The 23729-nt window shown below is 45.3% G+C and overlaps 3 protein-coding genes across 4 annotated transcripts in view; 1 reads left to right on the top strand and 2 right to left on the bottom strand.

Moving 5' to 3' along the window:
• Positions 1-1964: 1964 nt before the first annotated feature.
• On the bottom strand, positions 1965-7302 carry commd2 (COMM domain containing 2). 2 transcript variants are annotated; one of them, XR_010329386.1, is made up of 6 exons: positions 7088-7302; positions 6621-6698; positions 6346-6428; positions 5475-5648; positions 2625-4155; positions 1965-2429 (listed from the first exon to the last, which is right to left on the bottom strand). XR_010329386.1 is itself a non-coding variant. In XM_064330208.1 (5 exons), exons 1-5 carry the CDS (start codon positions 7152-7154, stop codon positions 3958-3960), a joined length of 600 nt encoding a protein of 199 aa, XP_064186278.1. In that variant the 5' UTR covers positions 7155-7302; the 3' UTR covers positions 1965-3957. The 2 variants fall into 2 exon arrangements, 1 of the variants encoding a protein (XP_064186278.1); XM_064330208.1 differs by having other exon boundaries at positions 1965-4155.
• A 1526-nt stretch (positions 7303-8828) lies between these two features.
• On the bottom strand, positions 8829-15562 carry LOC135252289 (protein ANKUB1-like). The gene is made up of 6 exons (XM_064330209.1): positions 15358-15562; positions 14357-14500; positions 12132-12348; positions 11519-11633; positions 10239-11204; positions 8829-10049 (listed from the first exon to the last, which is right to left on the bottom strand). Exons 1-6 carry the CDS (start codon positions 15445-15447, stop codon positions 9968-9970), a joined length of 1614 nt encoding a protein of 537 aa, XP_064186279.1. The 5' UTR covers positions 15448-15562; the 3' UTR covers positions 8829-9967.
• Positions 15563-22204: 6642 nt separating this feature from the next.
• LOC135252290 (E3 ubiquitin-protein ligase RNF13-like) overlaps positions 22205-23729 on the top strand; it is a 37617-nt gene continuing 36092 nt past the window's right edge. The window contains exon 1 of the mRNA XM_064330210.1: positions 22205-22420. The gene's annotated coding sequence lies outside the window, so the exon portion shown is untranslated. The remainder of the gene's footprint in view (positions 22421-23729) is intronic.

A 23729-nucleotide genomic window follows, 5' to 3' on the forward strand; every position in this document is an offset into this window, starting at 1 on the left:
ACATGTACACAAATACACACGCACACACCAACATACACACATACCAACACAGACATGTACACAAATGCATACGCACACACGAACGCACGCATGCGTACACCCCCGCATTCGCACACAAGCACATACATGCACGCGCGGGTTTGACTGTCAGATCGTGTGCAGAAATCAGTTGCACTTTACAGAAAGGATTATAAACAGGCTTGGCAAGATTCTGCTTTTACTTCCAGCGCTTGTCCGTCAAAGCCGCACCTTATAACGACGAAAACAGGAATAACCACGGAGATTTCACTGCTTCTGCACTAAATCAACCAGAAGTCATTAATAATGGGCATAATAGCAGTGAGCTACAAGCGTACAATACGGCTTTATGCTTCCAAGTGTTGAAATGCATGTACGGCCAAACCTATCAAAGGTAGTTAGTCTCGCCATCATAAAATCTGATGAAAGGATGGAGTGTAGCACAGTGGGTAAGGAACTGGGTCGCAGGTTCGATTCCCGTATAGGTAGGACACTGTCGTTGTACCCTTGAGCAAGGTACTTTACCGAAATTGCTTCAGTATATATCCAGCTGTATAAATTGATACAATGTAAAAAGTTGTGTAAGTCGCTCTGGATAAGAGCGTCTGCTAAATGCTTGTAATGTAATGAAAGAACACAAATTTGGTTTCTATTATCAACCAAAAACCTCCCCTTTCCAGATTATCAAGGGAAAATAACCACACAAAAAAGTTGCAGTCGTCGTGAAATCTAAGCAGCTTTTTAAAACGACATTTTTCTGAGACCGTTTGTTTCGAATGCGTTTTATCCTCGCTCCAGCGGCTATATTTAGCAGCGGGGGAAACATTCGTGGACTGCACGTTGTCGTTGCGAGCCGGTCGAGCACAATGGGTACTGTTAGCGCGCGCCGACGCCGGCCCGGGAATTGCGCCAGGCCCTGGATTACGTCCCAGGATGCACCTGTGTCAGACGGGCTGACCACACACCGACAGGATAACACGACACTCCAGTGTGAATCTGGACTCAAACGGATCTACACGACGGTTTTGCGCCGCCGCCGCCGCCGCCCTCCCCCAGCACGGTCCGGTCCGCAGGTGGCTGGCACGTGATTTTGCCCCCGTAAGCACATTCACCCATAATTTCCCTTACAGATGTTTAAGGCTTTGTGCCATTGACCTCTTATCCAAACGCACGGGTTTCATTTCACAGTGGCGGGTAAGGAGTAGGACGGCAATAATATTTAAAAGCAAGTGAAACTAAAGAATAAACACCGATAAGTAACAGTCTGCCGCACCAGCGCGTGAAACGCACCAAAAGGTTTAATTATTACCTTCACCAAGTAAATATTTCACACAGCTTGAGGATGGATTAAAAATAGTACATCACAAAACCCTTTGAAGGAACAGGCCAGGTCTGAACACAGCGCACCAAGACGGAGGATTTGTTGACTTTCTGCTTGAAACAACACAGTACGGCTAATATTTAATGCATAACGTCGACACTAATTTACTGATCAGTTTAGTCTTCAAAGGCTGTCTGAGAACTCACAGTGGAGTGAAAAGATGCCGTGGGTACCTTGAACTTCAGCAATGCACACCCAGCCCAGGAATTTTAGCAGACAAGACAGAAATTGTGGAAGCGAGAGTGCTGCCCCCTTACGGTCAAAATATGAAAGAACAGGCGTCTCACATTATCTACTTGAAAGAAAACACAGCATGTAAACTCCGACTGTGAGAAGATAATTTCACACTCTACTTAAGTAATTAAATAATACCTTACAAGACAAATTATTTTCAACTGATATTAAAGGACAAACACTTTTATATCTGCATATGCCTTGAGAGAAGAATTAAGCAATGTATCATAATGGAGACTATGCATTAGGAGAAACTGGTTATAGCAAATTCAATAAATGACATCCAGACACAACTTTTTTTCTTCCAACAAACCAGACAACAAAACATATATTATGAGATCTCACTTTATAAAAACTCATAGATGTAAAATTCAAGCATCCGATTTTTCATTCAGGTAAAGCAATAAGAAAATAGCTATGCTCATGGTTTTAGCTATGTAATAATCTAACATCCAATAACATAACATCTCTCTCTGCAAGGCATGCATACATTTAAAAAAAAAAAAAAAAAAAAGAATTTTTAAAAAATCAAAAAGGCAATGATGTTGAACTGTGACACATTACAAACAATGCATTCACAGGGTGCGGAACCCTCGTATCTGAGCATGTGCAGAACTCCGTCTCTGATTGGCTGTGGCTGGAATCCTCAGGCTCGCGGGCAAGGGACATCTTCCAGCTTCAACAGCCAACAGCCAATGAAGAAATGACTTACAATACAGAACAATTTTCTGGTAGTGCACCCCCCCACCATCACCCCCTTCCTTTCCCATCTATTCACAATTGGTCCCACAAAGTCCTTCAACTATTTGCGGCTAAAAATACACTTTTTCTGATGGTACATTGATCCGTCTGCCAACAAAGCAATCAAAAACACCAGTTAAAACAAACTAGTCCTTCAAAGCATAATCGCTCAAAAAACGAAGGAATCAAAATACCACAATGTGGAATTTGGGATCAGTGTCCCTCTAAGGAAAATCTGCACTAAATTTACAGGAGCAAACAGATGCCCCCATGTTAAAGTTCTCTGCACATCACAAAAACCCAGCTTTACACAGAGCACAAACAGCAGACACGCATATGAAATCAATTCATAAGTCGTATGAGCAGTACATTTTATAAAGGCTATAAGACTAATTAGGTTGCACCTCTGTGACACGTTACCATGGTGCAGTGGAACTCCAGATAGAACACCGTCTCATCCAAACAAGGAGTTAACAAAACTGCACCCTTTCACACAACACAGATTTGTACACACTGAAGCGCTGGAAAGGCACCAGAAATATACCAGAAATCTGCTTCAAATTTAACGATTAGTTGAAGCATCGGCTTCAAAACCACAGGCTAAAGTTCATAACTCATCACCTGAATGAAGCCGCCAGTTATTGGGGCATCACAGTTGCGGAGAAGCTGCTCACGACTCTTGTAATAATATAATTTTGCTGCAGTTACGACCTGCCATTCGCAAAGCGATCCGATCTGGGGAGTTCTACCCTGTGGTGGCAACCAGCGACAGTGGCAATGACACCACATGCATTACGGCATTTGCCAGGTTCATTTGAGAGCACAACCTCAAACTCACATTAGATGCCCGGTTATGATCAGAACCGGTTATGTCTTTCTCCTGTACTTCTGTTTCCTTCCTGTCTCGGACTGCTGAAAGCATCGCTTTTACTTCCTGGAATGGGCTCACCCAACTTTAATGAGAGTATATGTTCCACGGGTGCCTTCCATTGTGGTTTTACGTACACGTACACAAAGTTTGCAGGGTATCTAAAGTGTTTTTGAAGCGCAACTAACCTTTAGCCAATCATCACACTCACTACGAGTGACATCATCATCATCATCATCATCATCATCATCATCTCACTCAGTTTAGTGGCAGTGCAGAGACAGGCCAACCGTTTCAAGGTAATGGAACAAAAGCCCAAATGAACGCTCAACCCAACACGTCATCTTAAAGACCAGGCTGCACAATCCCGTGTCCTTTTCCTGAAGACAGGCGTGGCTTGTGACCGCCATCTTCGCCACGTTAACTAAGGAACCGGCAATAACTGCCTTTCGACCAGAATAAAAAAAGCAGGCGATGTCCAGTTCGGCTACGCAATGTACGATTTTCCTGACCCATAGCCAAAAAAAAACAAAAAAAAAAACACGAAAAAACAACAAACAAAAAAAACAGTTTAATGCAGTTCTTTCGCTAAGAGCAGTAGAGTGGTGTCGTCTGAAGTGCCTCGGTGTTCAGATTAAGTGAAAGCTGCCCGTTCTCCCCGCCTCCTCCCGTCCCTGACGCGGGGCAGTGGCCGTTAGCCGTTAGCCGCGCGGCGCTACTTGATGTTGCGCAGGATCCTGCGGCAGTGGTTGGTCTTGACCTCGGCCAGCGCGCGCTCCAGCTCCCGGATGACGTGCAGCAGGGTGGCGGGGTCCGTCTGCAGCACGCGCGCGCTCTGCGTCCCCTCCGTCTCCAGGTGCAGCTTCAGGGTCACCACCGGCTTCACCTGCTGCCGCAGGGCGCGGCTGGCCAGCTGCAAGGTACACATTGGGGGGGGGGGGGGGGGGGGAGGCATTGTGAGGTCACACTGGGGGAAAAAGGCATTGTGAGGTCACATGAGGCGTCACTGTGAGGTCACACTGGGGGAGGCACTGTGAGGTCACACACGGGAAGGGATTGTGAGGTCACATAGGGGGAGGCATTGTGAGGTCACCCGCATTCAACATTTCAACATTCTAAGTCCTGCTCTAGAACTCCATCGCTTTCAATGATCCATCCATCGCTTTCACTACAACCAGTAGTGATTGTTACATCCAGTTAAAAATATTCTAGTCACACATTTGTGATCTCACACCTTAAAGGGTTAAGGAACACATTTTGAAGAACGCCTTCCTGTAAACACCCTACTATGAATGAAACAGACTACTACGGGTGCTATGAATGAACGAGTTTCAGGCCTGAGTCATGGGGGGTCATTTGTCGACAGGAAGTGCTCATTACTGTCCGTTACACTTCCTACACGCTGTGGCATTGAGGCTTCAGAATTATGAGAATTTGTTTTCCTGTCAGCAAGGCGTCACATGACCAGAGGAACTGAGGCAGAACACCGCAGTCTACCAATCCTGCTGCAGGACAGACCGAAGTCAAAAGCCGCAATGCAAATCCTCCCATCAAAGGGCAATCAATGTCCTATAAATTTGCCAGAGAACACAAGGGCAAGGCTATGACTGCATTCGGGTCAGTGTCTCAGTAAACCAGAGCAGGAGAGCCCATTTACTGGAGGCTGTATCAGCTTCTGTTTCCAGTAGTATCTGTTTCCACCGATTAGCCTGACTCAGCCAGCTAATAACCTGTACAAGCCGAAGCCGATTCAACCAGACCAGAAAACACTGAAGTATTTCATACAGACAAAGACACAAAGACAGTCTTCAGCTTCATTTGTGAACTTATCCGTAAAACGCAGCGAAAATGTTTACATCGCAAATACGAGCAGGGGTCAGTTAAACAACTGAGAGCAGAAGTTGGCACAAAAACCAGAAAGGGATCGGCCCTGCGGGAACACGACTCTCCACTGCTTGAAATAAGGAAATCCTCCATTTTAAATAAATGGATTTTCCCCCCGCTGCGTACCAATCAAAATCATCAAATTTTATTTGTATAGCGTATTTTACAGCAGTTGTCACAATACGCTTTACAGACAATCCTGACCTAAACCCCGACAGGAGCAAGCCTAAGGCAGCAGTGGCGAGGAAAAACTCCCTGTGGCAGATGGGAAGAGACCTCGGAAGGAACCAGGCTCAAGGGGGAAACCCATCCTCCTCTGGTCGGCTCAGGGTGCTGATTGGTGAATACCTGCACGTCCAGCCTCCACTCCAGGTTGTGGTAGTGCGGCAGGGAGGGGGCCAGCTCCTGGAGAATGTTCCGGATCACCCTGCGGTTGTCCAGGTAGAGCTGGAGCAGCAGGTCGTTCAGCTCCTCGGTGAAGCCCAGCACCAGCACCGAGTCCTGGAAGTCCACCTCAGAGATCTGGAGGGAACGGCCACGGAGATCAGAACCGGGACACTGTGACCCCCCCTCCCTGACCCCCCCCCCCCACACACACCACACACACACACACACACACACACACACACACCCACCCATCACGCACACACAAACACACACACGCTAACTGCTCGGCTGTCAAACTCGCACCCTGGAGAGCAGCAGAGTCTGTCCGTTTCTGTGGTTTACTTTCAACCTATATAGGCTCTGGAAACAAGGTGTGTGGGGACCCTTTAGCTGATCACAGACTTAAGCAAAGCAAGTTAAGTGACAAAATCTGCCAGCATCCAGAAGATCCTGCAGCCTTCCAAAACTGGAACCATGACAGATAATTGCACTATCCTGTCCATTTGGACTTCATGAAAATTCTTTACAATCAAGGTTGGGGCGGGAGGGGGGCAATTCCAGTTCATCTCAATCGATAGTCAAGTGACTGAAATTCGATTCATTAACTAAAAAGCGTGCGTATCGTTTCATTGGGATTTTCCTATTAATTACATATAATCTGATTCCCTGAACTGTTTGAAATTAAACCGAATTGAACCACAACTCCGCAAGAAACCTGGGTTTTATTGGGAGATGTTTCCAGGCTTCTGATCCTGTGCAGACGGTATTTTAGACTATGTTTGACGTGTGAGAATGCGAGCCCAGCCGACGTGGGGACAGCGAACCGACTCACCATGAGTTTGGAGCTCTCCGTGAGGAGGTACATCAGACCCTCCACACCGTGCTGAACCGTTTCAACTGGCACGTTTAACTTTCCTGCAATAAAAATACCACAAGGCCTTCGGTATTTTGCCAAATTGACTTCCAGAATGACTCAAAGGAAACAATCCACTGCCTCAGTTGAATCAGTTACTTCATTATGTAAAACAAATACATAATAAGCAAAAAAGTAATATTACAACAAGGGACGAAAACGTTAATCGATGGACAGTAAAGACAATTACTCACTCGCTGCCCCCTCGTAGATTTTAGGGTTCGAGCCTTTCTTCATAAATTCCACCGCTATTCGTCCGAATTCCCCCACCACTGTAAACAAGGAACACCGATTATTTCCTTCAATAATTAAAACTAAAATCTTATTAGCAGGCAAGCGAGTTGTCATGTGTGACGTCCTCTAGCTTGGCTACCTAACTAGTTCATCACTGTGCAGTCAGCTCAAGTACAATTAAGCAGGTCGGCTTTTGCCTAGCTCGTCAACAAGTCATTGCTGAAAGCCAGCAAACTGGCTTGCAACAACGTTATCATAACTATATTCATCGATTAAAACACGAAGTTAGCTAACTGTGTTAGCGCCGTCATCGTTATTCCAAGTGACTGTCCGTTTGCTTGCTAAATACAGCCATCAGAGCTAGCTAGGTCCGAACTGAAAACATAACGAAAACCGGGGTAACACAGCTAAAGGTGGTAGTATTTACCTGCAGAGTCCACCTGGGGCAGAAATCCCAGGTGCTCTTTATGCTCATCGGTTAATACTAACAACATATTACTCAGCAAAGAACATCAAAAAAGAAGAATAATTATTGCGGAACGGTCTCCCGACATTCAGCAGCTGTAGCGTCCATAAAAATCACATGACCGTGATAATTTTGTCTTTCCTCAAAATCCGACTGAAACAAGAACTACCAAAATGTGGTTCCGCACGATTCTTGACTTTCTGTGATATACTACCATCGTGTGGCTCAATGCGAGTTATACACTTTAGCTGAGCAACTGTTTCTCGCATTTAATATAATTTGATTTTAATTGTGTAATTGGCTCAGTCATTTTCGTGATTTGCAAGCTGAGGGCGATTCTTAACTCCCAATATAAAATGTTTTGCGGTGATGTTCTATAAATGAATCAGTCATCTTACAATTACAACCTGTTGCGCAAGTCTAATTGCATCTTAAAATTAACAAAGAAATATGACAAAAAACAGCAGCCTGTTTGAAATAAATCCCCAGGAAAGTAGACTAAGTGGCCGTATCAAAATGCAAGAGGTGCTTTCTCTTATGCTCTGTGACAGATTTACACACCTACTTGAACATTAGTGTTCCCTTCTGATGTACAACCTGTGGGCCTTTCCAGTAAGAATTCAGTCACGAGGGAACAAAAAGGAATTCCATCATCTTTGGTATGGTATTCGTTGTTTTAAAAAAATAAAAAATAACAACGCACACTATCATGCACTTGAAACTTTCGAATGTCAGGAATACTTTCCGCGTGTTTTTCTATCGTCTCGTGATTAGAACGAGTAAGTGCGCAGAAACATTCCATTCCCGCGAGGTTGAGAGGCTCGGGTGAGATTGAAGGTCCGATAGACCCGCAGCTGCCCAACAGTGGGCGCGAGAGAAAGACGTCCACCGCGACACTCAAGCCCCACTTTCTCTTGAGAATGATGAAAATAGCGTCTGCGCGAATCACGTGTTAACTCGGCGACGTGTGCGAACGTGAGAACTCGGCCTGATTTATGTTTTGCCGACGTTAAGACTGCGCGTTGTCTATTAGACTAAACACACCTGGGACTTTGCCGTCCGTGTTCCTTGAAGTTCTCCTGGCAGAGGCGTTGCGTCTGGAAACACTGGATCCATTTGCACATTCCAGACAGAGAGTGCATTGTCTGGGAATACAGGCTGCCAAATATGGGTTCTTTGAAATGCTCTTTTTTCATTATTGCTTGTCCAGGTTTTCACAACTGAGCCAAAGCACCTTGCAGACTGTACTTTCGGTGTTGTATGGCAGTTTTAAAGCACTCAGACTGCCCTACTTTCGAGTAAAAACTAAAAAGAACTCCAGAGCTCTTGTTTTTCGATTGCTGAGCAGAAACACTGATTTATTTCACAAGAACATTCAATTTTTCATAGAAAAAAATGCAAATTTTCAGCAGCAAATTAGATTAAGAATTTTAAATAAAAATGTTAAAATATAGAATTGATCATTTACAATTAATAGCTGCCTTTTTCCGGTACTGCTAAAAGCCAACATTCAGAAACAGGCATCTGGAAAGTAGAAAAAAAAGAATGTCAGGCAATAAAAAGAAGACCTTAGAAGAGAAGAGAAGAAAAAAGAAGAACACGTCTGGTAAACACTGAAGACACCAATGAACTAAACAGACAAGTCGTAAAAAGGCCAGTTAATGGGGACTGGTGGAGCTATGGAGAACGGGTGTTTTGTCAATGTCACTGAGGGAACGGGAGAGAGTGTGGGGTGGGGTGGGGTGGGGAGGAGGCTTACTGTACACTAGCAGGACCACACACAGACACATTTCTGCAGATTCCAGACACATTACAGTGTTCCAAACACATTAAGGCATTCCAAACGCATTACGGCGTTCCAAACAATTAGTGTTCTAAACACATCACAGTGTTCCAAATGCATAACAGTTTTCTAAGCACTGGGGGCAATAGGTTTCCTTTGTCCGCCTTCAGTCGCAGGTTTTTAAAAGCATAGTTTTAAGGAGGCGTATCATGCATATGCGATAGACCTAATTTGACTGTTAATGTACTCTTCAGGCTACACCTCTCCCCATCCCTCCCTACCTCCCTGTAGTCCCTAATTGACTATGTAATCTTAGGGTTGTGGCTAGGTAAGCTGTTTATCTTAGTTGACTTAGCTATTTCACTTGTGCCTACTCTATTGCTATTGCTTGTTTTATTTGCACAGACTGCTTTGTTACTGTTTTTGTTGTGTTAATCAGATTAACCTACAGGGTCTAAGTTAAACTACACAATCGTTCCTTGCATTTGGAACTGTACTTCCCTCTAGGGTTTTCAACAAACTCGTTCCTGGTTTTGTTTATACACTTTGTTGTACGTCGCTCTGGATAAGAGCGTCTGCCAAATGCCTGTAATGTAATGTAATGTAATGTTCCTTATACTGCACCAATTTAAGAGCATGCATACATTTTTTAAAAAGATAATGAATGCATAAAGCAGATAATGAATGCATACACACACTTAAAACATAAAAAGAAATAATTACTGAAATAGAAATATGAAGGCATACGTAAAGAAAACACAAGTTAAATTTCAAATTTGTGTGTACTGCAGTACAGCAATGGAGCCTGGACATTTGAAGCATATCTATATGTACCTCATACTGACCAATGGCTAAACAATTTAAATTACCTACAACAAAAAAAACACATTTTACTCTAAGCCTTTGTCACAATGTCAACAAATTAAATCTAAGTTTGAAGAGAATCTTCATAGTCTCATTCAGTGGATAGGAAATGTTTGTGTTGACTGGGTCACCATGGTTACAGCTGAGCGGGATGGAGAGGTTTTGGAACAGAGGATCCAAGCAGCCTGGCTGGGCTACAGCAGCTTGTGAACGGTTCTCTGGGCCAGGGTCCGAGCCATCCCCAGTTGATGAAGCCAGGGCTTCTCTGTAAAGGCACTGAAACAGAGGAATGTCATGTCAGTCTACACTAGTAGTCTGTAGCCTTGAGCGGGTGGCCGTATGATTGTCTGCCATCTAGCTGCTGGAGGACTGAATTACAGACTGTAGAACCTGATTTTTGGAAGCAATCCCTTAAGCCCTTAGTAAATACCAGTGTACTGAATATGTGGCTTTCAGATGACTCACCTTGCCAGGGCCAAACAGTAGATGGCGTTCTCTCGCGTGGTCCGGCCGCTGTGTTTGGTGAAGGAGTCGAGGGAGGAGGAGAGGATGAGGGAGGAGTTCGGCGAGGCGTAGATGAACCGAGGCCGCGGGTTGGTGTCTCGGCTGACGGCGGGAAGCGGAACCTTGCTCCGCCAGGTGTTCCTGTTCTGATCCCTGCCCTCAGCCGAACGCACTTCCCGCGCCTCCCCCGGTCCGTCCCCCGCGCCGCTCCCCTCGCGCCCGCGGCCAACCGGCGCGTCGGGACGCAAACGGGGCAGCCGGCCCGGTGCATTCTGGGTAGCCGGACCCGGGGGAGGCTGGGAGCAGCGGCGGTTCGGGTCGCGCACCGCCATCAGAGCAGGGAGGAGGCGACCTCTGAGCCGCGCCCCGGCCCCGGCCCTGGCGGCCTTGCTCCAGGGCTTCGAGGTCATTTCCGGGACGGTGAAGCCGTCGACCAGGACGGTGTCCCCGACCCTGGCCCTGGAGGGCGCCCTCTGCCTCTGGCTCTGGCTCTGGCTCTGGCTCCACCGGCAGGCCCTCCTCTGGGCCCTGCAGGCCCAGCGCTTGACCTGGATGTAGACGCCCATGGTGAGCGCCAGGCCCGGGAAGGAGACGGCGGACCACAGCTTGGCGACCAGGTAGCGGACGCAGTCGCGGCGGCCGCCCCGGAGCGCCATCCGCAGTGGCGTGAGGCCCGCCGGGTCCCGGCAGGACAGGTTCAGCACGCTGCTGCCCACGAACGACTTCAGGATGTGCAGCTGGCCGGCCTCCACGGCCGCGTGGACGGGGCACTTGCCCGTTTCGGGGTGGTCCGTGTCCCGGCACCACATCCGGTGAGGGTGCACCCCGACCGGCTCCTCCGCCCGCACCCCCTTGCGCAGCAGCCAGCTCGCCAGGTCCAGGTGCCCGAAAAAGGCCGCCACGTACAGGGCCACCCTCTGCTGGAACCTGCGACACCGACACAGGGGGGCATGTTTACCCCCTCACCCAAAATCCTGACAGTCTCCCATTGGGCACATATCTACTCACTACAGCCATACAAGCTTCTTTTTACCCTGTTAGCCAAGTGCTAGAAGCTTGAACTGATTTATACTGCAATTCTTACTGTGAAGTACAAGTATGGAAATGGAAACACTTAACCCTTATGGAAATGGAATATATTAGAAAGTATACTGAAATATATTGCAGTACTTCACAATACATATATATATATATTTGGCCAATATTCAAATCATGGCCAGTTTTTCACTGCAGGAACAGACCTCATCACAGGCTCCTCCTCGGACAGATAGCGCTGGACAGTGCGCTTGTGGCCCAGAAGGGCCCCCCTCAGGAGCTCTGTCCACCCGTCCCAGGTGTCCAGGCGAAGAGTGGCCCCTGGGAACACACATTACAGCAGGGGTATTCAACTGCGGGCCCCAGGGGGTGGTGGGGGCCGGGGGGTGGGCACAAATGTGGCCCACTATTGCAGTACTTTTGGCTTTTCTCGAGAGTTTTACAAGCATTTATGCCAAATTTATGTCAAATTTCTCCACACGTGGCAAGCAAGATTAGGATTAGGGCTTCAGAATTTCCCTGGCCTGTTTTCAGGCCTGGTAAAGTGCAGTCAAAAACAGATTTAAAAATACTTACAGATAAAGGTTCAATATATTTGCAGAACCAGAACTAGACCAATAAAAAACAACCCCTCGGCCAAAAGACTAACCAGCATTAACAAAAAAAAACATTAAGAAACATTTGTCATAGCTTGTGTGCTGCCCTTTTGCTTATGCGGTTTACACACTGTAACAGAGCTTTAACGGGATGAGCCACCCAGCACCCTCGAAGTCAGAAACCTTCAATGCGACACAAGCCGCACGGAGCGCGGGAACGCACCCACTTCGACGCCGTACTCGTCCAGCCGGGTGCAGTCGTAGAGCTCCAGGCCGCCCGGGGTGGACAGCCGAAACGCCCCGACCGGGAGTCCGCTCCGGCGGGACACCAGGGACCTCAGCTCGGAGCCGGAGGCGGTCAGGAGGAACACCGTCCCCATCAGGGACAGCGTCTCCCCCGTCACCGGGCTGAAGACGTGCAGGACGGGCTTGTCCTCTTCCTGGAAGACAATTAATAACCCATACATAACGCCTGAGAGATAATGTATGACCCATTCATAAACCCTGAGAGATAATGTATAACCCATTCGATAATGCATAACCCATTCATAAACCCTGAGAGATAATGCATAACCCATTCATAAACTAGTATACCCCATGCAATTATTACCATGTTGCAAGGCAGTACCAAATAAACTATTCACACAAGACAGTACAGATATGGTATTATGAGTGGGGTGTATTTCATGACATGGCCACCGAGGTCTGCCCCTTGAGGCAGGTGAGTGTAACTGCATTGGGAGAATACACAGAGAACTGCTGTAGCGTTTTGCATTTAATCGCACAAAGATTAGATTTTTCTAATTTTTATGCTCCATATATGACATTTATTGCTCACAATGTTCCTTTTCCAGGCATGCAGATTTGTCAACTCAACGTGTTATTAATTTATTCTATACTTTTCACAGAACATCACGTTTTGAGTGATATGTTGACCTGTATTCAATCACGATTTATCATTAACATTGACTTGCAAGTAAAATGCATGTCTTACATGTTTTCTTCACAAGCTCAGATTGGTAAGTTAGCTGTAGTGATCGCTGAACTTGACAATGAACTGTTTAAACGCAAGCAGAAAAAAACAATTTTTAATTGTTACCAAAAGTTGAGGACATACAGTATCTTTTCTGAATCCTTAATTCTCAAAAGCAACAAAAGTCTCACAAGGCATTAATAGTGGACAACGGAAAACGCGGTCATCTCTAACTTAGGGCTGCGACATATAATACAGAGAGCTGTTTGCGTCGGCTGGGATTGTCCCCCCAATTGATACGACGTCCAATAGGGTCTCTCACAAAGATGGGTCCACTTTACAGTCTCATGCCTGTCTGTCCCCATGACAACCGTATAACGACGCTCTGCATTTCAATACGCGCCTGACGAGGGTCCAGTTGGTGGAGCCCTGCCTGGGCTTTTTGTCTGGAAATCCGTGTTTTAGAAAGTGAGACGTCTGCCGTTCAGAGATGACATCATGCTAGTCATTTGTTGTTTTTTGCTGATGCACCGTGGAATCGACTAATTCTTCTTCTGGTAATAAACTGTTAAGAATTTTTTTTACACTCCCTTGATAAAATTATTTTTTTTAAAAGGGTATTCAGAGGGTATCCTACCCTTCCCACAGAGATGATAGTCATCTAACAACGTTTAAGCCAGTAAACGAGGTCTCCTGCTTATTGTGTTGACTGTGCGGAGTCCTCTTCTACTGGTGGAAAGCTCTTCTGCCTGAAGTATGGAAAGTCAAGAGGGACGGTCAAGAGCAGTTTATTCACTCTTGAACTCAAAGAGCTTTGAAGTGGAGAGCGTTTGTTTTCCCGGTAAAACTCAAACTACTCTCAACTAAATTGTCATAAGACACTCAACTCTATTCCCGGGGGGGATAGTGTGTGTGTGCTGGTTTTTAAAAATAATTTTGGATTTTGGTGCGTGATGGGTTTGGCCCTGTATATACAGTACAGCAGGTGCATGATGGGAAGGTTCAGCACTGTATGTAGAGCAGGTGCATGATGGGAAGGTTGGGCCCTGTATATATCAGGTTGGGCCCTGTATGTACAGCAGGTGCATGATGGGAAGCTTGTGTCCCGCATATAGAGCATGATGGGAAGGTTGGGTCCTGTGTATACAGCAGGTGCATGATGGGAAGCTTGTGTCTCGCATATAGAGCATGATGGGAAGCTTGTGTCCCGCATATAGAGCATGATGGGAAGGCTGGACCTTGTACATGCAGCAGGTGCACGATGGGAAGGTTGGGTCCTGTGTATACAGCAGGTGCATGATGGGAAGGTTGGGTCCTGTGTATACAGCAGATGATGATGGGAAGGCTGGACCTTGTACATGCAGCAGGTGCATGATGGGAAGGTTGGGTCCTGCGTATACAGCAGGTGCATGATGGGAAGGTTGGGTCCTGCGTATACAGCAGGTGCATGATGGGAAGGTTTAGTGGGCGTGTACCTTCAGCAGGCAGCGAATGGTGCTGCAGGGGGCGATCCCGATGTCCGGCAGGGACCAGCCGTCCTGCAGGGAGGCTCCCGCGTAGCTCAGCTCCAGGTAGCGGCGGGTCCGTCTGTCGTCCGACAGCTGGACGTGAAAGAACTCCTGCGGGACGGAGAGCAAAGGCCCCGCACTCTTATACGCTTCTGTTAAATATTTTATCACGCAGAGGCTGTGTTAAAAACCTTTGTTAAACCCTACCAAATGATTCGGGTCAAAAAAAAAAGATGAAAAAAGTTTTCCCCTTTGCGGTCTCCCTTCTTTTCTTTTCCTCCACCTCCCTCTCTCTCTCCCTCTCCCTCTCTCCCTTTCTCTCTCCCTCCCTCCCTCTCTCTCCCTCTCTCTCTCTCTCTCTCTCTCTCTCCACCCTTCCACCCTTATCTCTTTTGTCAAACATTGTGTTTGTAAAGTTTTGCACCGGGTCTCATAAATCATTTTTTACTGTAGTTCCTTTTCAAATGTATTTTTCTATGGTGGTCCACAGAGGACAAGTAGCTGGCAAATAATGACACTGTTTGCCTTTGAATTGCTCTCTTCGGTGTTGAGAGGCACCGTGCTATAGCCCCCAAATAATTACATTATAATGTTAAAAGCTGTCTGCTAAAGCTAAGTAAAGACCATCACCAGGACGGGTTTGAATAAATAACATTGGCCCCTTGTTTCCCTTGTGAAAAAGCCCCATTAAATCTGCTGATTGTTCTGTGAATAGTATCCAACGGCAAGCATTCAAACCACTGGAACTAGGAATAACTGCAGCTCAAAAGCAGCACTAATACATACAAAACAACAACAATTTTCGTGGATTTTTCACACGCAGAGATATTCCCACGGCACATAGTATTTTACAAAAAAGTATGATTACATCGGCCCTGTAATTCAAGGCTAAAAAATGAATTATTCATCACGTTGCTGTCTGGATGAGCCAGTTGTTTTTATTTCATCATCATTATTATTATCGTTACCTTGATCATCTGCTTTATAGTCTTGACGGTGTGATGCTGGGAGATGTCAAAAGGCTCGCAGGAGCCTTCGAAGGCGATGAAGATCCTCATGCCCCAGAAGCTTCCGCCCCCCGTGCTGGCCGCTCCGGTGTGGCTTGGCTGGGGCAGTTTGTGTATCAGGGACTGCAGGGGAACCTGCTGCTAGGAGAGCATGGTTTGGAGAAGGGGGGGGTGAGGGGGTGGGGTGGCAGGAGGGCGGGACAAGGCGACCCCTATCAGTCAGAGAGGCAGTAAAATAGAAAGAATACAAGTGGTAACGCAGTGCAGTGTGCGGGAGTTTTTTTTATTTTTTATGTTTAAAGGCATTGAAAGACAAAAGCAATTACAACCAACCAGCTAGATGCACATATTTTCCAGCAGTGTCTCACTCATCTATGATCTCATATATTTCTTTAAGAGGAGTCCTCTCCGAGCACAAAAACACACACACACACATGCACACATGAACATACAAACACAAACACACACACAGGCATACACACACACACACACAAGCACACACGCACGCACACACACACAAACACACACGCGCGCACACGCACACACAGGTATGCACACGCACACACATGCATGCATGCACACACGCATGCACATACACACACAAACACACACACAGGCACGTACACACATACACAGGCACACACACACACACACATGTATGCACACACACGCACAAATACACACACACACCTGCACACACACGCACGTTCTCCAACCTCTCTTATCTCCACAGCGTGTTACAGAGTTGCTCTGATATGCCGGACATGTGATAACTTGCTCCTGATTAAAAACACCACACATCTGACGAGCAAATTATTATTGGTCATGTGATCGCAGCACAGCACACAGCACACACACACATCCTGCTCCACAATTACTGTGTTTGTCTGAATTGGCTGAGAGACACGCTCCTGTTAGCCCACTAAACCACCTCGGGCCAGACCCCCAATCGCACCTGCAACTTCCTGTTTGAAAAGCCCTCGTCAGCCAACGTCTCACCTCTCACAACCAACCACCACCGCCGGTCTTCCCAAAAATCACAGACACACAACAGATTTTACGATTTCGCCTTTTCAGATTTCAGAAAATAAGCAGTAACCAAGCTGTAGTTTTCTTTTTTTTTTCCCCTCCCGCCCCTTACCAAAGGAAAGCTGCCTGAAGAGATCTCTTAACTTCGCGGTAAACGTGAGAGTTGTGGCAACGGCCAGACCAGCCCGGTCTGGCTCTCAATTCGCAATTCGCAAACAGAGCAACCGCAACAGTGAAACTCAATCCCCATCCGCGCGCTCGGTTTCGCCCCCGCGGAGTTTTAACGCCCGTTCTGCTTTCCCGTCGTCCTCGAGGCTCCGCAAGGCTACAGAGCATTACTACCCCCACGAGGAGGCGCGTTACGCAATGGAAAAATCACATTATGGCTTTCCTTCTGACTCCAGGGAAACATAAATCACAGCTAATGACATGTTAGGGGGTCAGAGGTTTTTGGGGTCTGAGAAGTTGCTCTTTTTTTTCGATAGAAGAGGTACTGATTTTCAAGCCTTTGGCTGTGCAATAACACATGATCTAATGTGGCCTCCTAAGACCCAGCAATTCATGTTTGTCCCCTACAGGAGACTCGCCTTAATCTCAGGAACCATAGATTTATTCTACGATGATGAAAGCTACACTACAAGGGACATTCAATAGAAATAAAATAAATATTATTTTTGAAAATATTTTCACGGCAATCCAAGACCACTTGTATTATGTAAAACAAGGAAAATACTCTTTTCTTTTTTTCAGAAGGATATTATCAGGTGTGGTTTTTCATGGTGATAAATATCTTATGAATCTACTGTAAGGCTGTAAGATTCTGTGGTTGTGATAATTTTGCTGACTAAACATCATTGCAACACAAAACTTCTTTGTGTTTTTAGATTTAATGAGAAATTATTCCTGTCACAAAATAAAATGTCAGAAATATTGTTATGAATTAATTAAATTCACTAAACACGTGTTTTATTGCCAGGAATTCATTCACATTATCAGCATCTATATTTAATGTGAGACAAACTCACCAACAGGTGCTTGGAGAGGATAAAAAGCTAACTCTGTATGTTACAGAGTTGCAGGTCTACAGACCGTTGAGGCCTAGAGCCAAGAGGTTCGAGGTTCAAGACTCCAAGATTCAAAATTAAGCATGTGCTGAGATATCGGTCTACCCGAAACTTCCACGCACACTGAGGAGGGCAGCAAATAGTTAAAGAGAACAGAAGTTTGTCTTTCAATTCAGGAGGAGCCGGCCGCTCTATTTCTGGCGGCTGCGCGATGTTGTGTTTGGTTCCTATAGTAACGCCCCGTGCAAGAAGAACAATGACGCGCGATCGGGGTTTTTACGCAGTGACTACACGAGGAGGCGCTTTACGCCGAGGGTGGACGGGCGTGTTTCTGGGAAAAGAAGGTCCCGTTTCCAACGGTCCTCCAGAATGGGTTTGGTCGTGTTTACGACACGATGCGTCAAGACCGCATGAGAGTGTAATGTGTGGATAAAAAACAGAAAACGAAGAATATGCTGAATTAGAAATTAGATTTCAGGTGCTGGTCCTATTGAAAAAAATGTACTCAGCTGAATACAGCATAAGCAAAGCTTAAATTCCGTTATTATTTCAAATATTCCTTTATATTAAGATGAATATTGTGAGATAATTTTCACCTGGAAGTTCTGCAACGTTGTTATGCCAGAGAGTTACGTCAGACAATCTGAACATACATTTGTATACTTATAACGAACACGCATTTTCTCTGTCTCTGAAATCTTCCATTCGTTCGGCCTTAATGTACATATTAAGTAGCCCACTGAGTCACAGAGAGAGACAAATATTTAAACTCAACTACTTTTTTCATGGCTGAGAACAGTACGAACAAATACTGTATGCAAATTTCACACCTTTGAACAAATGACCCTGTTAAGATTGGCTCTTGGAATGACTTTAAATGAGTTACATGCATTAGTCATTGAAAAAAAAGTTTTTAAAAATCTAAAAATATATTTTTGATAAGAGACAGTCAAACTGTCATGGAATAAATCTTGACAGCCGTTAACTGCCTCTTTGGTTGTCCGAGAAATTGATTGTCAGCAATAATTAAGCAATTCAAAAACACATTAATTATATTAGCCACAGACGTGGACTTTCCAACAACAAAAATAATCACAATGCAATACGTTGCTTTAAAGCTGTCATTTGATAATTTTACACAAGATGACGCCAGAGCTTCACCAAACCAGCAGGATGTCATTACAGGAAGAGGATCTGTGAGTTGCCTTAGAGAGCGCATTTCCACTTCTATACAAATCTATACTCCGTTCCCAGTTATTTCAGTAAATATGCTATTATCGCATGCACATATTGAAAAAAGTCTGAGAGAATACTCATGTAACAGTTTACATTGCCCTTTGGCATTTAATACGTGCTCTTGTTCGGAGCTAATTACAAACGGCATCACCCCTTACAACTGCACAGTAACACAGTACAACTGCTGTTATCCCCCTACACCCGTTACTATAGTCATGTTACCCTGATGATACAGAAATACATCCCGGTTAGCTGCGGTATTGCTACTCAATCAAATTTGATTTTCTTTTATTTAACCATCATTTTTTAACCCTTTTGAAGAGCACGGTTTTCTAGAACTCCAGAAGTCAATGTTCCAGAACTCATGCTTTCATGTGCCTGTAGTGATTATTACATCAGCCTTATAACGTTCGGGTAAGAGCATTCTAATCACAATATTTGCGATCTTACACCTTAAAGGGTTAACTGAGAACTGTGTCCGTTCTGTAGTCATGACTCAGGGAATCGATGTGAGCAAGGGAATACAGGGGACTCTGTGGCCAATCAGACGACGGAAGGGGGTGGGGGGGTGCTTAGTTTTTGTGGGAATTTTAGGTCAACACCCCCTAGTCTTTCAATAAAAAAGTGCCATGGGATCCTTTTTCTCACTGTGAGTCAGGACCTTGGTTTAACATTCTAACAGAAGGATGGATGAGTAAAGTCTTTCTCATGATGAAGAGATTGCTCATTACGTTGGAGCGATTTCATTCTAACAGGTGTTAGCGATTGAAATGATGTTGTTAAAATGTCTTGGTTTTTAGGCGTGAAAACATTCTGCTCTGAATTCTCTGGGTGGCTATTAAGACATTCCCTGTGGAAATTTAAAAAAAAATTTAACCATGTGATCTAGACCTATTTGTGAAGTAGTTGAGAAGTTGTGGTCTCGGGGAGTGTTGAACTGTGAAGACTTCATTACTCACCACAGTCTTACTCATTCAAACCTAGCTGCAATGTTGGGGGGGGGGACTTGTTATAACATTTTGTGTTGGCTGGGATATGACATCAAGTTATGCAATTAAAAGAGAACAAATTACCCAGGGCAGCAGCATTAACAACTGAGACTGAGAAACACTTGAAACATGTTTGCCTTGATTTTATTCTGAGATGACACTATAGTTATACAGTTATAGCTCTGTATCAGATTTAAGTTTTACTTTTGGGATAATTCAGTAGGAGAAACCCTGTCCAACTTCCCACTGCAGTCAGAACTGCAGGGACCCTACCCATCTTCCCACTGCAGTCAGAACTGCAGAAACGCTGCCCATCTTCCCACTGCAGTCAGAACTGCAGAAACCCTGCCCATCTTCCCACTGCAGTCAGAACTGCAGAAACCCTGCCCATCTTCCCGCTGCAGTCAGAACTGCAGAAACCCTGCCCATCTTCCCACTGCCGTCAGAACAGCAGAAACCCTGCCCATCTTCTGACACACGTAGGCCCGCCTCTTCAGACCATGGCCGCCCCTGACCTTCCTTGGCCATCCTCTTCCTCTTTTGAATAATAATATTTCACGTATCATTCAGAATTATAGGTTAGCCACATAGTGGAATTCATTTTTCTTTACAGTGCTAATCGTCGGTTTGTTTGCCGAACTTTACACTTTTCTATCTCAAATGGATCCTCCGTGCCTTCTTGGTGACGTTGCACTTTTATGCTCCTTAGACTAACACTAATGTTCTCCATTTTTTCTTAGTCACTCTGGATAAGAACGAGTGACTAAGAAAATACATTTCACCGCTAAGTGATTGCAACACAATAACATTAGAGGGTGTACCATTGTTCACATTTGTGTGAAAGTGACACGCTAAGCACATGCTAAGGCTACGCTAACAGAACATCTCACACAGGACGCCGTGAACTCCGGAGCTTCGAAGGCCACTGTTCGCAGAGTTGTCATGGCAACAGCTTCCTGACCGCACAGGAGCTGGCCAGGGCATTAGGCCGAATGCTATAACTGTGACGTCGCCGGTTTTAAAATTGTGTTGGCGGCCCCATATCTCTCAGAAATCATCTGAGAACTGTCAGAATTACAGATTTCATTATGAATTTCAGAAAAAAGGTTGGGGCGGTGCTTGGTGGTTGGGGAGAGGTAATTATCCAGTGAGTTTATTGGTGTGTTTCTATGTGGCTGAGGGGGGGGGCGTTGTTTCCTGAAAAAGTAATTGGTTCATTACCCTTCCCCCCCCCATGAAATTACTTGTGTTTTTATAGCGGTGCATGGGGGGGGAGGAGGAGGGGGGTGGTTGTGCACAGACCAAGAGATAATGAAAACATCATAGGGGAGGGAGGGAGGTGGTTTATGGGAAATGAGAACTAATAGCGGTGTTGTGGGTCCCTGCCTCTGTACTGCACAGTAGATGGGCAGAACAGCGCTCGCTGCTGATATTTTCAGTAAAGCACCGGGATCAGAGCCATAAAGCTTAACTACATTTACACAGTGAACCGCAGAGTAAACACTGGCTCATAACATCATTTCTGTGCTGCGCAAAAAACACTGTACGCAATGGCAACACTATTTATACGCCAACCTTACTGAATACTGCACACATATATAAGGCACATAACAAATGCATTATAAAATGAGTTTAGAAATCGTATGTTACAAATGTATGCAAAAAAATGCAAAAAGCAAACAAATAGAAGAGGGGGCATCTTCCAAGAATGCTTCTCATCAAAAGACAGAACAGAGCACATAGATGCAGAAGCTCTGAGCATGCTCAGTTTTTTGACCAATAGGGCGAAAGTGTAGCGTACTGGTTAGGGAACTAGCTACCTCTCTCTGCAGCAGCAACCAGTGTTCAAGCTTGCTCTGAATGCACTCACAGGTTGTATAAAACAACCAGATGCTCCACTCCTGCATTCCTTGCCTCCTCTCTGCTTCTAAACTAGGGGAGGTCCCATCTGGTTATAGAAGTTTCTGGTGTTATATCACAGTACAGAGCATCCATTGCCACAGCATTGACATTGGTCAAGCCCCTAAAAGGTTTCAAAGTTAACGATACAGTGCTGAACATCTGGTGGGTCTGTAGTCCTGCAGTTCCATTGTCCTCTGCTCCAATCTCTCATGCTTTCAATCAGGGATATTTCACTGGTGGCCAAATACAGTCCATCCTAAATGTATTTTTGGATATTATTCAGATGCATTAAAAATTGACTCTGGACCAGGTGTGAATCTGCATGATGCCAGCAATGTCTTCCACTAGTTTCAGAATAATAATCAATGCGTTCAATGGATAATTACTTTAGAATATTGCAACCTTATTGAGCGTTCTCTCTGGCCCGCTCTATTTATCTTCTACATGCCTCTGCGGCCATAAAATTATGCAGATATTCTTGGAGTATAAAATGAGTCCGGTTAGCCTGGTTTGGTCAGTTTGGTTTAACCTGTGTTGGCGTCACAGTGATCGATCACGGCGTTCTCCAATCAGCGGCAGAGACTGCTGAAGAGGCGGGTACAGATGTAGGAAGTTCACTGTGCACAAACTGCTCTGTGCTACTGCGAGTGTACTGTTGACATTTTTCTGAAATGGGATGGGAATTGTGGAATTATAATATATCTTGCGCCAGCCATTCAAAGTGCGATTAATAGCAATGCTTTGTCATCAAACGCATCTTGTTTAAAGGGAGGAACGCATACTTCTACCACTTCTATTGTAAAGGTAATGAACATTTATTTACCATGTGTTTTTTGAGAGAATTACTTTAGACGGTCAGCGAACTGCTGTGTAATCACCAAGATGATAGCTAGCCAGATAGCTTGACACCTTGCAAATCATCATGACAGGTAGCTAATGAGTCTAGATGCGTGGGTTACTCGTTGGCTACGTACGAGATTGCTAATAGATCTAGCTAGTATCTCAAAGTTGCTACCTTGCTTGTTAGGCACTTAGTTATTGATGTTGCCACTACCACCGACCTGCTTTTGATTCTTGCCTTGGTTAAATGCTTGTAATCTAACATTATAATCATTTGTGCCTACTAACGTTTACTCGGAGACATTGCTAGCCATCTGTTAAAACCATACACGTTTAATTGCGCGGAACAATGTTCATTAGCTATAATTGATTATAATAACTATAATAGTGACAGCGTTCTGAGTATTGTGGCCAGCTAACAAGCATGCGGTTACAGAGAATACTCAGAGCGCCGTCACTATTTTAGCCAATGAAGATGGTTAATTATCTATTTCAGATCTACTCCACTCGCCTTGTAAGATGCATTGTTAAATAACTAACTGATTTATATCTTTGGTCTGTTTTAGTTTTTTTTGGTTTGTGCGGGTTATACACACGAGTTGCTGCAATGAATGAATCCACGTTGGCCTGTCGTTTACTGCCGCCACTCTCAGTTCAGGTGTATTGTACAACCGGACTACAAATTCACGCGAAGACGCAGCTGTGAAATAATGAAGGCGAATCACGTGCAGTGAGCCCCTCCTTTGCACTGGTCTGATCTGACCGTGCTGAACATGTTATTATAGTGACAGGTGGAAGGAGCTCTCATTAGCTGTTATTGATATTAGGCATCCCTCCCACGGTAGCATTCCTGTTACCAGGGCCTCAATCCTGCCTAGTTACCATTCTTTGGTAGACCAGAGGAGGCATTGAGTTCATAATATAGCCGACTGAGTGGGCGTACACAACAAAGTCGGGAGGGTTATTCCTAGTTTCTCTCCGTTGTAAATATTCCTCTGTCTCTTTGTCCTTAGTTTCCACGTTTTATGAGAAAAGCTTCTCCTTTTTGTTCATCCTCCTTGTTGAATGAATCCGTGCAGAACAAGCGGAGAGGATGCAGGAATTCAGTGAAGGTGCTGAGCCTCGTTTCCCCAAAACTATTTTTTTCCCCCTCAGAGCCAATATTGACATCCATTCCCTCGCTCTCCTCCTCATTAATACCCCGGATGGAGAGGTCGACTCACTCCTCCAGCTGAGCTTGAGTCTCGGGGCCGTGGTGCTGAGTTGGTGGTCA

This window comes from Anguilla rostrata, chromosome 4 (genome assembly GCF_018555375.3).
Source record: "Anguilla rostrata isolate EN2019 chromosome 4, ASM1855537v3, whole genome shotgun sequence".
Taxonomy (NCBI): Eukaryota; Metazoa; Chordata; class Actinopteri; order Anguilliformes; family Anguillidae; genus Anguilla; species Anguilla rostrata.